This window comes from Haemorhous mexicanus, chromosome 1 (assembly GCF_027477595.1).
Source record: "Haemorhous mexicanus isolate bHaeMex1 chromosome 1, bHaeMex1.pri, whole genome shotgun sequence".
NCBI classification, from domain to species: domain Eukaryota; kingdom Metazoa; phylum Chordata; class Aves; order Passeriformes; family Fringillidae; genus Haemorhous; species Haemorhous mexicanus.
Genome location: NC_082341.1, coordinates 159,158,345 through 159,172,085, shown reverse-complemented (window position 1 = coordinate 159,172,085; position 13,741 = coordinate 159,158,345). Strand labels below are relative to the sequence as shown.

General features: G+C 55.5%; 1 protein-coding gene across 18 annotated transcripts in view; it reads right to left on the bottom strand.

Annotated features, from left to right (window-relative positions):
• SCRIB (scribble planar cell polarity protein) overlaps positions 1–13,741 on the bottom strand; it is a 120,087-nt gene that overhangs the window by 67,995 nt on the left and 38,351 nt on the right. For 17 of the 18 annotated variants that reach the window (XM_059869171.1, XM_059869239.1, XM_059869289.1 and 14 more), the window contains exons 13-16: positions 12,368–12,493; positions 11,582–11,806; positions 10,825–11,142; positions 7,574–7,636 (exon numbers count right to left, since the gene is read on the bottom strand). In XM_059869171.1, the coding sequence (XP_059725154.1) occupies positions 7,574–7,636; positions 10,825–11,142; positions 11,582–11,806; positions 12,368–12,493 (732 nt within the window). The remainder of the gene's footprint in view (positions 1–7,573; positions 7,637–10,824; positions 11,143–11,581; positions 11,807–12,367; positions 12,494–13,741) is intronic. The other variant, XM_059869208.1, reaches the window with a different exon arrangement.

The following is a 13,741-nucleotide window of genomic DNA, read 5'->3' as shown; positions in this document are numbered from 1 at the left end:
CCCAGGGCTCCTGCAGCTACGTGAACACTCACAGAGCATGTGAGACCCCCAGGGACAGCTGTGTGCCAGGGCTGCAGACACACACCCAGACCTGAGTGCTGCTGTGTGTCTATGTAAGGGTCTGATTTCACCCTGGGGCACGCAAGAAATGCCTGCAGTGACAACAATCCTCCACTGGGACCAACTCCACAGTGGGGTGCTGAGTCACAGCCCTGGCTGGGACAGGCTGGGGGCTGAGAGCCTCACCAGGGCTCCTCCCCTCAAAGCCCTGGGCCTGTCGAGGCCCCTGGGCTGCTCTGTGATTCCAGGATGAGCTATTTCATTGATGAACTACACAAAATGGGACTCCAGGATGAGCTATTTCATTGATGAACTACACAGAGAGGGACTCCAGGATGAGCTATTTCATTGATGAACTACACAGAGAGGGACTCCAGGATGAGCTATTTCATTGATGAACTACACAGAGAGGGACTCCAGGATGAGCTATTTCATTGATGAACTACACAGAGTGGGACTCCAGGATGAGCTATTTCATTATGAACTACACAGAGAGGGACTCCAGGATGAGTTATTTCATTGATGAACTACACAAAATGGGACTCCAGGATGAGCTATTTCATTATGAACTACACAGAGAGGGACTCCAGGATGAGCTATTTCATTATGAACTACACAAAATGGGACTCCAGGATGAGCTATTTCATTAATGAACTACACAAAATGGGACTCCAGGATGAGCTATTTCATTATGAACTACACAGAGAGGGACTCCAGGATGAGCTATTTCATTATGAACTACACAGAAAGGGACTCCAGGATGAGCTATTTCATTGATGAACTACACAGAGAGGGACTCCAGGATGAGCTATTTCATTGATGAACTACACAGAGAGGGACTCCAGGATGAGTTATTTCATTATGAACTACACAGAGTGGGACTCCAGGATGAGCTATTTCATTAATGAACTACACAGAGTGGGACTCCAGGATGAGTTATTTCATTAAGGAACTACACAGAGCAGGACTTAGGAAGCTGGCACTTCCTTCTCATCACAGTTGGGAGCCAGCTTTGTCACAGGCACAGGGATAGAAAAAGAAGGGAATCCTGCAAGGATCTGGCCTGGCCAAACTATGGAATGCAGCAGGACAGGGTCTCCCTGAAATGAAAACACTCAAATGCTTAAAGAGAAGCAAAAAGCACTGTCCAAAGCTACCAATCCTCAAACCATTTCAGAACCAGAAACAGGACAAAAACCTACACCCGAGTTCAGCTGGAACAGGTAACAACATTCCATTTCATCTCTTTAGCAGCACAGAATTTTTATTCTGTTCTTACTGACCCTTCTTGGGTGGGGAAATCCTTGGAGCAGTCATTTTTCTCCACTGTATTTTCCCCTATAAAATTCAGCTGGAGACTCTTCTCAGCCCAGCAGTTTCAGACTGTTCTGAAGCCCTTTTAGCCATCATTTAATACACAATTCCAAGGCTATAAAGACTGGACAGTTTACAGCTCTCCTAAAACCTCCTTCAACACTGTGCTGCTAAGGGCAGGCCTTGCAGGAGGAGAGCAGTTATCCAAGGAGCAGTGGAATACATGGAGAACTTCCATTAAACCTGGCATCACCTGCCTCAGAACAAACAGAGACACCTCTGAGTGCACCTTGTTTGGAGGCCAAGCCTCCCCGAGTCCTGAAGGATACAGGAAGAAAAGCTGAAGGTGTAATAAAGGTAAGAACAAGGAGAAATTCCCATGCAGGAGCAGGAACTGCCACGTCTGAAATGGAAAAAGAAGTATGGAATTCAGTGGACCAAGGTCTGGATACACTCTCTCATGTTGTCTATAGTCACCAAACCTGAGCTCAGGCAGATCAGGTGAAAGAGAAGGCAGGGAATAAATGGAAATCCCTCTTACCAGAGAAATGTGGTTCCTCTCATCCAGCAAAAGAAGGCTGGAAGAAGTCAGGACTGGGGTCCACAGAATTACACCAAAGACAAGCAGGCAACGGGTCAGCCAGCAGGGAAGAGATTGCACCAGATAAACTACAAAGAAAACAATGCCCTAACAAATGACAGAGTAAAGTAAGTTTTCACATCCCTCCAGCAGCAGAATATGGAGAAGTTTTGGGGCTCTCCCTGGAGGAGGGGTCTGTGTGTGTGCACACACTGCTAACAGGATGAAACAAGCTGTATTTAATAAAAAGTTTGACTGACTTATTAACCAGGGCAAGGGGTTGGGTTGCCAGTCCTGGGAGGAGATTTGACTTCAGCACTTCCTCCTAAACCCTGTTCTCTTCCCTGCAAACTGAGCTGTGCTGCTCCTGAGCTGAGCACAGCCCTTCTCCAGCTACACTCTCTCTTCCAGCCTGTCCCAGTCTGCCCAGTGCCCAGCTGGGGACTGCTTCCCACTACAGTGGGGTCCCGGACCTGGCTGGGAGCTCCTGCTCTCCCCAGGGACACTCAGAGCACGCTGCAGGGCCCGGTTTTGGGGCAGGGAAGTGCCTCAGCCCCTGTGATTTCTGTGGGGTTATTGTGATGTCTTGTACATAACCTGGCCCCGAGCAGCAAAGCTGCTGTCTGTCACACACAGGCACCTGCCTAGTGCAGAAGGGGAGCAGGATTTGCTGCAGCACTGTGTTTGAACGTGCAACTTTCACTGCACCAGTGCCTTTCTGCTGCTCTCTGCTCCCTCTGTGAAGGCCAACGAGAGGATTGCGTGGCAGAGCAGAACCAAAATGATCCTGCCCCACTCCTGAGCAGGCAAAGGGAGCAGGGTTGGTGTGGGAATCACTGCACACTTCACTTTGGTCCCCAGAGAACTCTGCATCAGACAAAACCTGCAGCTAGCAGGGATCAGTGATGAGGAACAAGCAGCAGCCACATAATCAGTCCTCAGCCTCTGACACTGTGGGTGACTCGTGTCCCACCTGTGCCTTGACACAGGTCCATGGGTGAGGTTGTACACTTACAGGAAGAGACCACAAACCCACCTGAGGGTCACAAACCCACCTGAGGGTCACAAACCAACCCTGAGGTCACAAACCCACCCTGAGGGTCACAAACCCACCTTGAGGTCACAAAGGCACCTCAGGTCACAAAGCCACCCTGAGGTCACAAAGGAACCTCAGGTCACAAACCCACCCTGAGGTCACAAACCCACCCTGAGGGTCACAAACCCACCCTGAGAGTCACAAACCCACCCTGAGGGTCACAAAGCCACCCTGAGGTCACAAACCCACCCTGGGGGTCACACACCCACCCCAGGTCACAAAGCCACCTGAGGGTCACACACCCACCTGAGGGTCACACACCCACCCCAATGTCACAAACCCACCCCAATGTCACAAACCCACCTCCAACCCAGGGGGCCACAGCCTGGAGAGGTGGCACACCTGCCCCAGGTGCCCAGGGAAGCTGTGGCTGCCCCATCCCTGTTTAAGGCCAGGTTGGACAGGGCAGGGACCAAGCTGGGATAGTGGAAGGTGCCCCAGGCCATGGCAGGGGGTGGCACTGTGTGGCATTTAAAAGGTCCCTTCTAATCCATTCTATGATTCCATAAAAAACACTGAGGACCCTTCAGCCCAGTAGGAAAAGGTCACAAAAACTTTTTGATGGCAATAAATTAAAAGCCAGACAAATTAAAGGAGAAAATATGGCACATTTTTCTCTGCTCAACATGAACTTTGATCATCCTAAACAAGAGAAATGGGAGTGTTGTGTCTTTTTTTTTTTTTTAAGATCAAAAAGAGTCTGTCCACTGTAATATTCCAGTAAAGCCAGGTGAGCAAACACAGGTGATGTCACCTCTCCTGCACTACACAGAGGTTTATTCAACTTTTCCACAGCTGAGTCCTGCCCTCAGGATGGCTCCCAGTACATCCCAGTGCTCCCCAGTCCCTGTGCTGGCCTTCCCACAGCTGAGTCCTGAGCTCAGGATGGCTCCCAGTACATCCCAGTGCTCCCCAGTCCCTGTGCTGCCCTTCCCACAGCTGAGTCCTGAGCTCAGGATGGCTCCCAGCACATCCCAGTGTGTCCCAGTCCCTTTGCTGCCCTTCCCACAGCTGAGTCCTGCCCTCAGGATGGCTCCCAGCACATTCCAGTGTGTCCCAGTCCCTGTGCTGCCCTTCCCACAGCTGAGTCCTGCCCTCAGGATGGCTCCCAGCACATCCCAGTGCTCCCCAGTCCCTGTGCTGGCCTTCCCACAGCTGAGTCCTGAGCTCAGGATGGCTCCCAGCACATCCCAGTGCTCCCCAGTCCCTGTGCTGCCCTTCCCACAGCTGAGTCCTGCCCTCAGGATGGCTCCCAGCACATCCCAGTGTGTCCCAGTCCCTGTGCTGCCCTTCCCACAGCTGAGTCCTGAGCTCAGGGTGGCTCCCAGCACATCCCAGCGTGTCCCAGTCCCTGTGCTGCCCTTCCCACAGCTGAGTCCTGCCCTCAGGATGGCTCCCAGCACATCCCAGTGCTCCCCAGTCCCTGTGCTGCCCTTCCCACAGCTGAGTCCTGAGCTCAGGATGGCTCCCAGCACATCCCAGTGCTCCCCAGTCCCTGTGCTGGCCTTCCCACAGCTGAGTCCTGCCCTCAGGATGGCTCCCAGCACATCCCAGTGTGTCCCAGTCCCTGTGGAGCCTTTCCAAAACGGAACCCTTTGAGCACAGGATGCTCCAGGACCAGGCTGTGCTGTCACATCTGCTGCTGGCAAATCCTAGCTGGTGCCAGGCTTTAGGCTGGCATTCCAACACAAGTGGTGACATTCCTGAGCAGATTCCACAGGATCAGGCTCCTTCCCTGCCTGCAGAGCAAAAGGATGTGACACCTGAGCAGCAGCAAAGAGGACATCCAGCACCTTTGGAAACCCCCTCTCCTTCCCAGGGAGTGGAATGGCAGCTCCTTCTGTCCCTGGGCAGAGGGAGAGACAAAATCCTGTCCCTGCAGCAGAAGCTCTGGCAGCACAGAGCCCTCTGCAGCTCCTGCACCTGCAGGGGCTCTGCAGGACAGGGTTAAGGCTGGGCACACCCAAGGATGTGGATGGCACCAGCCTTTGCTACAGCAGAGCAGCCTCGGGCACTGAAACACAGTTTGGGACCCCCCTTCCACTGCTCCTGCAACCTTGGGACCCCCCCTTCCACCCTTCTGCAACCTCGGGACCCCCCTTCCACTGTTCTGCAACCTCGGGACCCCCCTTCCACTGTTCCTGCAACCTTGGGACCCCCCTTCCACTGTTCCTGCAACCTTGGGACCCCCCTTCCACTGTTCCTGCAACCTTGGGACCCCCCTTCCACCCTTCTGCAACCTCGGGACCCCCCTTCCACTGTTCTGTAACCTTGGGACCCCCCTTCCACTGTTCTGCAACCTCAGGACCCCCCTTCCACCCTTCTGCAACCTGCCCAGCAGCTTTCCAGGCCATTCCATCAGAACCACCTGAAAACAGAGCTCAGGTCTAACCTCAAACAGGTGCTCAACACGCTTCTTTCCTCCTCTCAGAGCCTCTCTACACCCCAGCACAGCCACTCTGCCAGGCAGGGGGGGATGGAGACCAAACCCTGGGAGAGCCAGCCCTGCAACCCAGACATCCAACACAGGGCATCCCACACTCTGACCAAGTTATTCTTCACTGCAGCACAGGTATCCCAGACTCTGCCAAAGTTATTCTTCACTGCTCCAGAGGGTATCCCACACTCTGACAAAGTTATTCCTCTGCTGCAGCACAGGTATCCCACACTCTGACAAAGTTATTCCTCTGCTGCAGCACAGGTATCCCACACTCTGACAAAGTTATTTCTCTGCTGCAGCACAGGTATCCCAGACTCTGACAAAGTTATTCCTCTGCTGCAGCACAGGGTATCCCAGACTCTGACAAAGTTATTCCTCTGCTGCAGCAGAGCCCCCTTGGCACCAAGAGCAGCTCTGGGTGTGCCCCACCCACGCTGGGGCTGGCACAAGCTGGGTGTGTCTCTCCAGTTCTGCTCCAACAAGATCAGTCTCCAGCTCACAACCACGGTTCAGGGATAAGGAACACAGTCAGGAACCAGCAGTCCATCTTCTCCCAGGGCTGTATTACATGACCTGAGGAATGTGACTGCAGAACCATGAACTTCAAACCCTGCTGCTCAAGAGCTCCAGGCTCTCTGCTCAGCTCAGCTCCATCATCCCATGATTCTCCTCAAGGAATCATCCCTGAAGCAGCAGGAAGATGCCCTTTGGAAGTGTTCAAGGACAGGCTGGTCAGGCTTGGAGCAACTTGGTCTCGTGCAAAGTTCCTTGCTGAGCCCTCCCCAGAGCTGCAGGACAATCAAGTATTCCCAATGAACCTCCCAAAGCTGGTCTGCTCCTGGGTGACTCCAGCTACCACCACCAGTCTGGGAGACCTCCAGCTCCTTGTGAGCTGCACAGCCACGTTCTCCTCCGAGTGGGAACACATCTGTGCAAAGGGGACTGTGCTGAGGGGACTCCAGAGCCAGCCTGGGGCCTCACACCAGCCACACCTCGGAATCACAGAATCACTGAGGCTGGAAAAGACCTCCAGGATCACAAGATTGTGCAGAGGAGAAATGCAAGAAATACTAGTGTGGTTTTCAGGGACCTAGAGATGGAGAAATCTTCAGGCTCCACTAAGAGGGGACCACACCTGAGCCAGCTCATGTTCTGCGTGGTGGAAAGGATTTGTCACCTCGCTCCTGGAAAGCCTTACTCCAAAACCAAGAAAAATCCCTGCTTCACACCCGAGGACACAGCAGAGCCAAGTTCTCAGAGACACCCTGGCCAGCACTCCCAGGCAGCACACGGCTCTGGGGCCCTGTACTGCCTGTCCTAGGGGAGAAATCCCCGTGCAAGCTGTCAGCAGGGATGCTGTTCCTGCCTCTCCTCAGTGGCAGCAGCACTCTGCTTCCAGCAGCTCCTGGGAAACCTGCCTGCAGAAAGGTGCTGACCATGGGTCAGGCACTGGTCAGGCACTGAAAACCTGGACACACAGCCAGAGGATGAGCAGGCAGGCAGCCACAGGGTTTTAACCCTGAGCACACCCACCATCCCCACGTCAGGTCCCACCTGCCCCTGACACCTCGAGGTGCTGCATGCTAAGCCTTGAAAGGATTTGGGGGAGGCTGCAGGAGATGCACAAATTGGCTCCAGTCCTTTCCCCAGGCAGGGGCACAGTGCCCTGAGTGAGATCCTCCTCCTTTTATCAAAGGGTCAGGACACAGCAGAATCAGATGACTCTTGGTATCTGTGCTCCACCAGGGTTACCCACACGTGCAGAAATATCCATTTGTTCAACCCCACTTCTCCACCAACACACAGCAAATAGGAACTGAACTTCCCACATCAGCCCCTTTGGTTTTTACATCATTTCCAGCTCACTCCTGCTCTGCAGCAGCCACTCTCACCTCAAGGACGGGAAAGGAGGAAAAGGGGAAAGCAAGGAGGAAACAATCATCGTGTTTGTGATCAGCCAGGTCCAGAAGCCACTTGACCCAGAGAGATCAGAGTCCCCCTACAACAACGGGTGAGGCTGGGAAGCAAATCAAGCAGGCCGGATGATTTTTGGCAGAGAGAGAACAGTAGGAGTGGTACAGACCTCTTCCTCCTCAATGCGAGCAGGTTCAATCAGCAGATTATTGGCTTGATCAAACGACACCCCCTGTTAGGACAGGAACCAGCAAAGAGGCATGCGGATTAGTGGAGCATCAACCAAACCCACCACCACGACCACCACCACCACCCAACACACGCACTGGGCCGGAGCTGGGCCGGCTCCCGAGGCGCTGCCGAGCTCAGGAGCTCGGGGGGCACTGCTGAGCTCCAGAGCCATGGAGCTGATCCAGCTCCTGGGGTGACTGCTGAGCTCCAGAGCCATGGAGCTGATCCAGCTCCTGGGGTCACTGCTGAGCTCCAGAGCTCCTGGGGTCACTGCTGAGCTCCAGAGCTAGGGAGCTGATCCAGCTCCTGGGGGCACTGCTGAGCTCCAGAGCTCTGGGGGCACTGCTGAGCTCCAGAGCTCCTGGGGTCACTGCTGAGCTCCAGAGCCATGAGCTAATCCAGCTCCTGGGGTCACTGCTGAGCTCCAGAGCTCCTGGGGTCACTGCTGAGCTCCAGAGCCATGGAGCTGATCCAGCTCCTGGGGTCACTGCTGAGCTCCAGAGCTCTGGGGGCACTGCTGAGCTCCAGAGCCATGGAGCTGATCGAGCTCCTGGGGTCACTGCTGAGCTCCAGAGCTCTGGGGGCACTGCTGAGCTCCAGAGCTAGGGAGCTGATCCAGCTCCTGGGGTGACTGCTGAGCTCCAGAGCCATGGAGCTGATCCAGCTCCTGGGGTCACTGCTGAGCTGAAGAGCTCTGGGGTCACTGCTGAGCTCCAGAGCTCTGGGGTCACTGCTGAGCTCCAGAGCTCCTGGGGTCACTGCTCAGCTCCAGAGCTCCTGGGGTCACTGCTCAGCTCCAGAGCCATGGAGCTGATCCAGCTCCTGGGGTCACTGCTGAGCTCCAGAGTTCCTGGGGTCACTGCTGAGCTCCAGAGCCATGGAGCTGATCCAGCTCCTGGGGGCACTGCTGAGCTCAGGAGCTCCTGGGGTCACTGCTCAGCTCCAGAGCCATGAGCTGATCCAGCTCCTGGGGTCACTGCTTACTCCAGAGTTCCTGGCAGCACGGCTGAGCTCTGGAGCTGACCAGGTTCCTGGGGTCACTGCTGAGCTCCAGAGCTCCCAGAGTCACTGCTCAGCTCCACAGCTAGGGAGCTGATCCAGCTCCCAGAGTCACTGCTCAGCTCCAGAGCTCTGGGGGCACTGCTGAGCTCCAGAGCTCCACAGCCAAGCCCCCTCACAGCACAGCTCCAGGGCTGACCCCTCAGCCCCAGAGCAGCCCCCAGCCCTGCTCAGCGCCCAGCAGGGCTGCTCATGGGCTCCCAGAGTGCCAAGTGCCAGCACATCCTGCCAAGGAGCACCCCTAAGGCCAGGCTGTGTCCATGGCACCCTGAGGGTCACCACTAGCTGACCTCAGCCCCTCCACACCAGGTCACTCTGGGAAGAGGAAGGGTTAAACACAGGAGGAAGCACCAAGGAGCCTGTGGTGCCACAAGCTGCTGCACAGGAACGAGCAGTCCCAAACACAGCTGCAGTCCCAAACACAACTGCAGAAAATCCAAAAAGCAGTCCCAAACACAGCTGCAGTCCCAAACACAACTGCAGGAAATCCAAAAAGCAGTCCCAAACACAGCTGCAGTCCCAAACACAACTGCAGGAAATCCAAAAAGCAGTCCCAAACACAGCTGCAGTCCCAAACACAACTGCAGAAAATCCAAAAAGCAGTCCCAAACACAGCTGCAGTCCCAAACACAACTGCAGGAAATCCAAAAAGCAGTCCCAAACACAACTGCACCAATCCCTTTCTCTGGTGAAAAAGCACACCCTGACAGGCACCTGGGATCCTGTTCTCAAGCGTAGGAAACCTCAGGATTTCTTCTGAAAACCAACTGTCCTTGCAATAAAACCCTCTGGCTTAGGCTTCAGCCTCCTGCACAGCTGTGCTGCCTCCTCCTTAGTGCACCTCCTGCACAAGCCTCCCTGCCCAGGGACACTGCTCCCTGCATCCAGCCCACTGCTGGCACACAGCCCATAAATGTCCTCAGGAGCAGGCATCCATCCCACCCCACAGGGAGGAGAGCTGAGCCCCAGGCAGAGGCTTAGCTGGCAGCCAGGGTAATTTCTGACAGGCACCACAGGCTCTGCAGTGGGTCAGTGCCTCCTCAGCTCAGCCCCCAGCTAAAATAACCTTTTCAGGTGAGGCTGTTCCCAAGGATGACAGGTCTTGGATGAAGGGGACCTGGGACAGTTTAAACATTCCTTCTGAGGAACTTCACCAGCAGTGGGAAAAGTGGCCTCACCTCTAGGGAGCATGAGATGAGCTGCATTGGCTCAAACAGAGCAAGGCAAGCACCCACTGAGGGACAGTGAGGGAAAGGACCTTTCCCTGGGCAACCTGAGCTTCAGCAGGGATGGGAATGAGCCCAGCACCTGGAGCATGTGCAGTTACAGCAGAAGCAGGTAACTCCAGCACCTCCCAGAGACCCACGTCTCACCCCTGAGATCTGCTGGTGTCAGACTGTGGTGGAGACTCGGCCACGTCCTGACCTCTGCCCACCAAACACAACTCAGAATCCTCAAGCCCTTGGGTGAGAACTGGGAGAACTGATCTCCTGAGGTGTCCCTCACCCATTACCCCCATTCCACTGTGAGGAACCTCCTCAGGCAGGAGCCTCTGTGTGTCCCTAACCAAGCGTGGTGGTTCAGCTGAAGAGAGCCCAGCTCCCCCATCTCTTAAGCCCCAGTATAACCAGTAAGGCCAAAACTTCAGAGCACAAGCTGCCCTAAATCCCAGTGCAGCCTCCTTCAGGCTGTGTCTGGGTACAAGCACAGGGAAGGGCACACTCCTGGCTGCACTGACATGCTCCAGGAAGCACTGTGCCAACAAGTGCCAGTCTAAGACTGACTCCACACAGGGACAGAGCTCATCCTCCTGTGGAGCAGCAGTGAGGAGGGGGCTGGAAGGAACAGCAGAACCCACCAGTGATGAGACAGAACTGTCCCTGCAGCACGTGCATGGGGCTGGTGCCAGGACCTGGATTCAGGGGAGGTGTCAGACACAGCCACACAGCACAGCTCTAGGACAGTCCCACGAGCCCCAGGGACCTCCTGCTCTGCCGCCCTCAGCACATCCCAAGTGCTGCAGCCTCCTGCCAGTGCTTTCCTCAGCACCACATCAACCTGGCTGCTGGGCCACAGGAGCAGGGGGCAGGTCTGCACCCCTGTGAGCTCCCCCTCCCCACAAGACCTTACCTTCACGGATGGCTGAGCAGACAGAGCTCCGTTCTTTCTGTCATCCTCATCCCACGCTTCCTCCTGATCCCTGGGCTCCGTGTCATTATTGCAGCCTCCCAACTCCTCTTCCTCTTTGGGGACCCCGTCGCTGTTCAGCCCCTGCAGAAGTGCCACCACTGCCTCTGGCTTGGGCAGCTTCGTGATCTTGAAGTGTTTCTTATAATGGGGCGTGTCCTTGCGGATGAGCCTCTGCTTCTCCACTGGGAACGGCCGCTCTTCGTCCTCATCCTCATCCTCGCTGCGGATCAGCGTGTCCTCGGCGAAGTGCACGGTGGGCTGTGACAGCAAAGCCCGGACACAGCGTGAGCCTCAGGGGACACAGGGCTGGCAGCACAGAGCCTGCTGTCCCTGGGAGCCCTGTCCCACACAGGCAGGGCCGGTGGCACTGCTGCTGTGCCCAGCACAAGGCAGGAATGTATTCCCATCTCCCAATCCTTGCCTTTTTCCACACCCACCCCTTCCCCAGGCACACTTCTGTCAGCTCCAGGGATAGAGGGCATTCAAACTCCTCAGTCACCCCAGCTTTCCCACAGCCTGCCAGGCTCCCACAGGCAGCCTCAGCCTCTGCTTGCACTGCCTTACGTGGCCTGGATCTGCCTCCACGGTGCCCAAATCCCACATCCATTCCCCTGTACACCTCTATTTCCCACTTCCTCTGAAACTTCCAGCTCCTTTCACTTTTCTCATGACCCTGCTGCAGTTCCCAGGCTCCTACCTCATTGTATTCCACTTCCACATCCTCCTCCTCGTGGTCAGCAGCCTCCTTGTGCTCCTCCTGGGCCCGGGGCTTGCCCTCCTTGTGCAGCTCCCTGTGCAGGTCGGGCAGCTGCCCGTTGGGCCAGCCCCGCTCCCTGTCCTCTGCCCTGCCCTCCACAGAGGCCGTGCTGGTGGACAGGTGAGAGTCCTCGCTGCGGTTGGACGTGGCACTCAGCCTCTTCTCCTGGGAAAAGGGAGGGTTGTGCTGGTCAGGATGGAACCAGAGCAGCCGTGCAGTGGGACTGGTGTGAGGTGGGAATGCACACCAACAGAACCAGCTTCCCCTCCTGAGCTCCCTCCATGTGACTGGGTGCACCCTGCTCCACCTCCTGTGGGGGGATTTATTCCCAGCTCCCACCGTGGCAGCAAGGTGCCTCCTGCAACTGCTCCATTCCCACCACTCTTTACTGGGAATATCAGAGCCTTCTCTTCCTCTCCCTGTGCTGTAAAATTGTGTACCAACACACACAACTCCCCTTCCACTGTTCTCTGCCTCCTGGTTCTATCTCCTGCTCTGTTTCACAGGCCCCCCATGACATCTCAAGGCAGATTCCCAACCTTCCCAGGCAATCCATTCCCAATCTTTCCCAAAAGTCAGTCCTTTTATATGCTGGATGTTCCCAGTGGAAGGTGTCTCTGCCCATGGCACAGAGGTGGACCCTGGTGATGTGTAAGATTCCTCCCAACCCAAACCACTCCATGACCCAACGTTCTCTGTTATCCACTCCCCAGGACCAGCACTCACCTCTGAGTTGGGAGAGCTGGGGTTGGCATCAGCCTTGGCAGCGTTCACCTCGCTGCGCCGCACCTCGATCACCTTCTTCATCACCTTCAGCTCGCTGGGGTGAGGGGTGGCTCTGCGCTGCAGGCCCTGCCAAGGAGAAACCCTCAGGAGGGGATTCCAGCCTGGCAGCACTGCCAGGGTCCTGGCTTGTGAGATGTGTGTGTATTCTATCGCAGTCTGCCAGAGGTGGGGCTGTTATCTATCTGCTGTTCATTGGGAGTTTATCTCTTCCACAACCAATCCTCCCTCCAGGAGATAGCTCCTGTTCATGGACCATTCATTATTAATTATCTTCTGTCCATGGCCACTGAGTGTCCCTGCAGGGCTGATCAAATTCCACCATCCCATGGGGAGATGCTCTGCCCAGGGGAGGAGCCAAGCATTCCTACCTGGATCCAATCTGCCCTGGGAACAGCACAGCAGCCTCTGCCCACTGCATTCCCAGAGGAGCAGCTTTCTGCTCCCCTGCATTCCCAGAGGAGCAGTGGGAAATGTGCACCACAGGGGCCCTCTTACGGCTAAAGAGGCACTCAGCTCCTGTCACCATGTCTTAGGTTGAGATGGGGGTGTGTATTTCCCACCTGTCAGAGGTGGGGCAGGTATCTGCTGTTCATTGGGGAGTTTATCTCTTCCACAACCAATCCTCCCTCCAGGAGATAGCTCCTGTTCATGGGCTATTAATTATTAATTATCTTCTGTCCATGGCCACTGAGTGTCCCTGCAGGGCTGATCAAATTCCACCATCCCATGGGGAGATGCTCTGCCCAGGGGAGGAGCCAAGCATTCCTACCTGGATACAATCTGACCTGGGAACAGCACAGCAGCCTCTGCCCACTGCATTCCCAGAGGAGCAGCTTTCTGCTCCCCTGCATTCCCAGAGGAACAGTGGGAAATGTGCACCACAGGGACCCTCTTAGGGCTAAACAGGCACTCAGCTCCTGTCACCATGTCTTAGGCTGGAAATGGGGGTGTGTATTTCCCACCTGTCAGAGGTGGGGCAGGTATCTGCTGTTCATTGGGCAGTTTTCTTTATCTCTTTCACAACCAATCCTCCCTCCAGGAGATAGCTCCTGTTCATGGACCATTCCTTATTAATTATCTTCTGTCCATGGCCAGTGAGTGTCCCTGCAGGGCTGATCAAATTCCACCATCCCATGGGGAGATGCTCCGCCCAGGGGAGGAGCCAAGCATTCCTACCTGGATCCAATCTGACCTGAGAACAGCACAGCAGCCTTTGCCCACTGCATTCCCAGAGGAGCAGTGGGAAATCTGCACCACAGGGGCCCTCTTAGGGCTAAACAGGCACTCAGCTCCTGTCACCATGTCTTAGGCTGG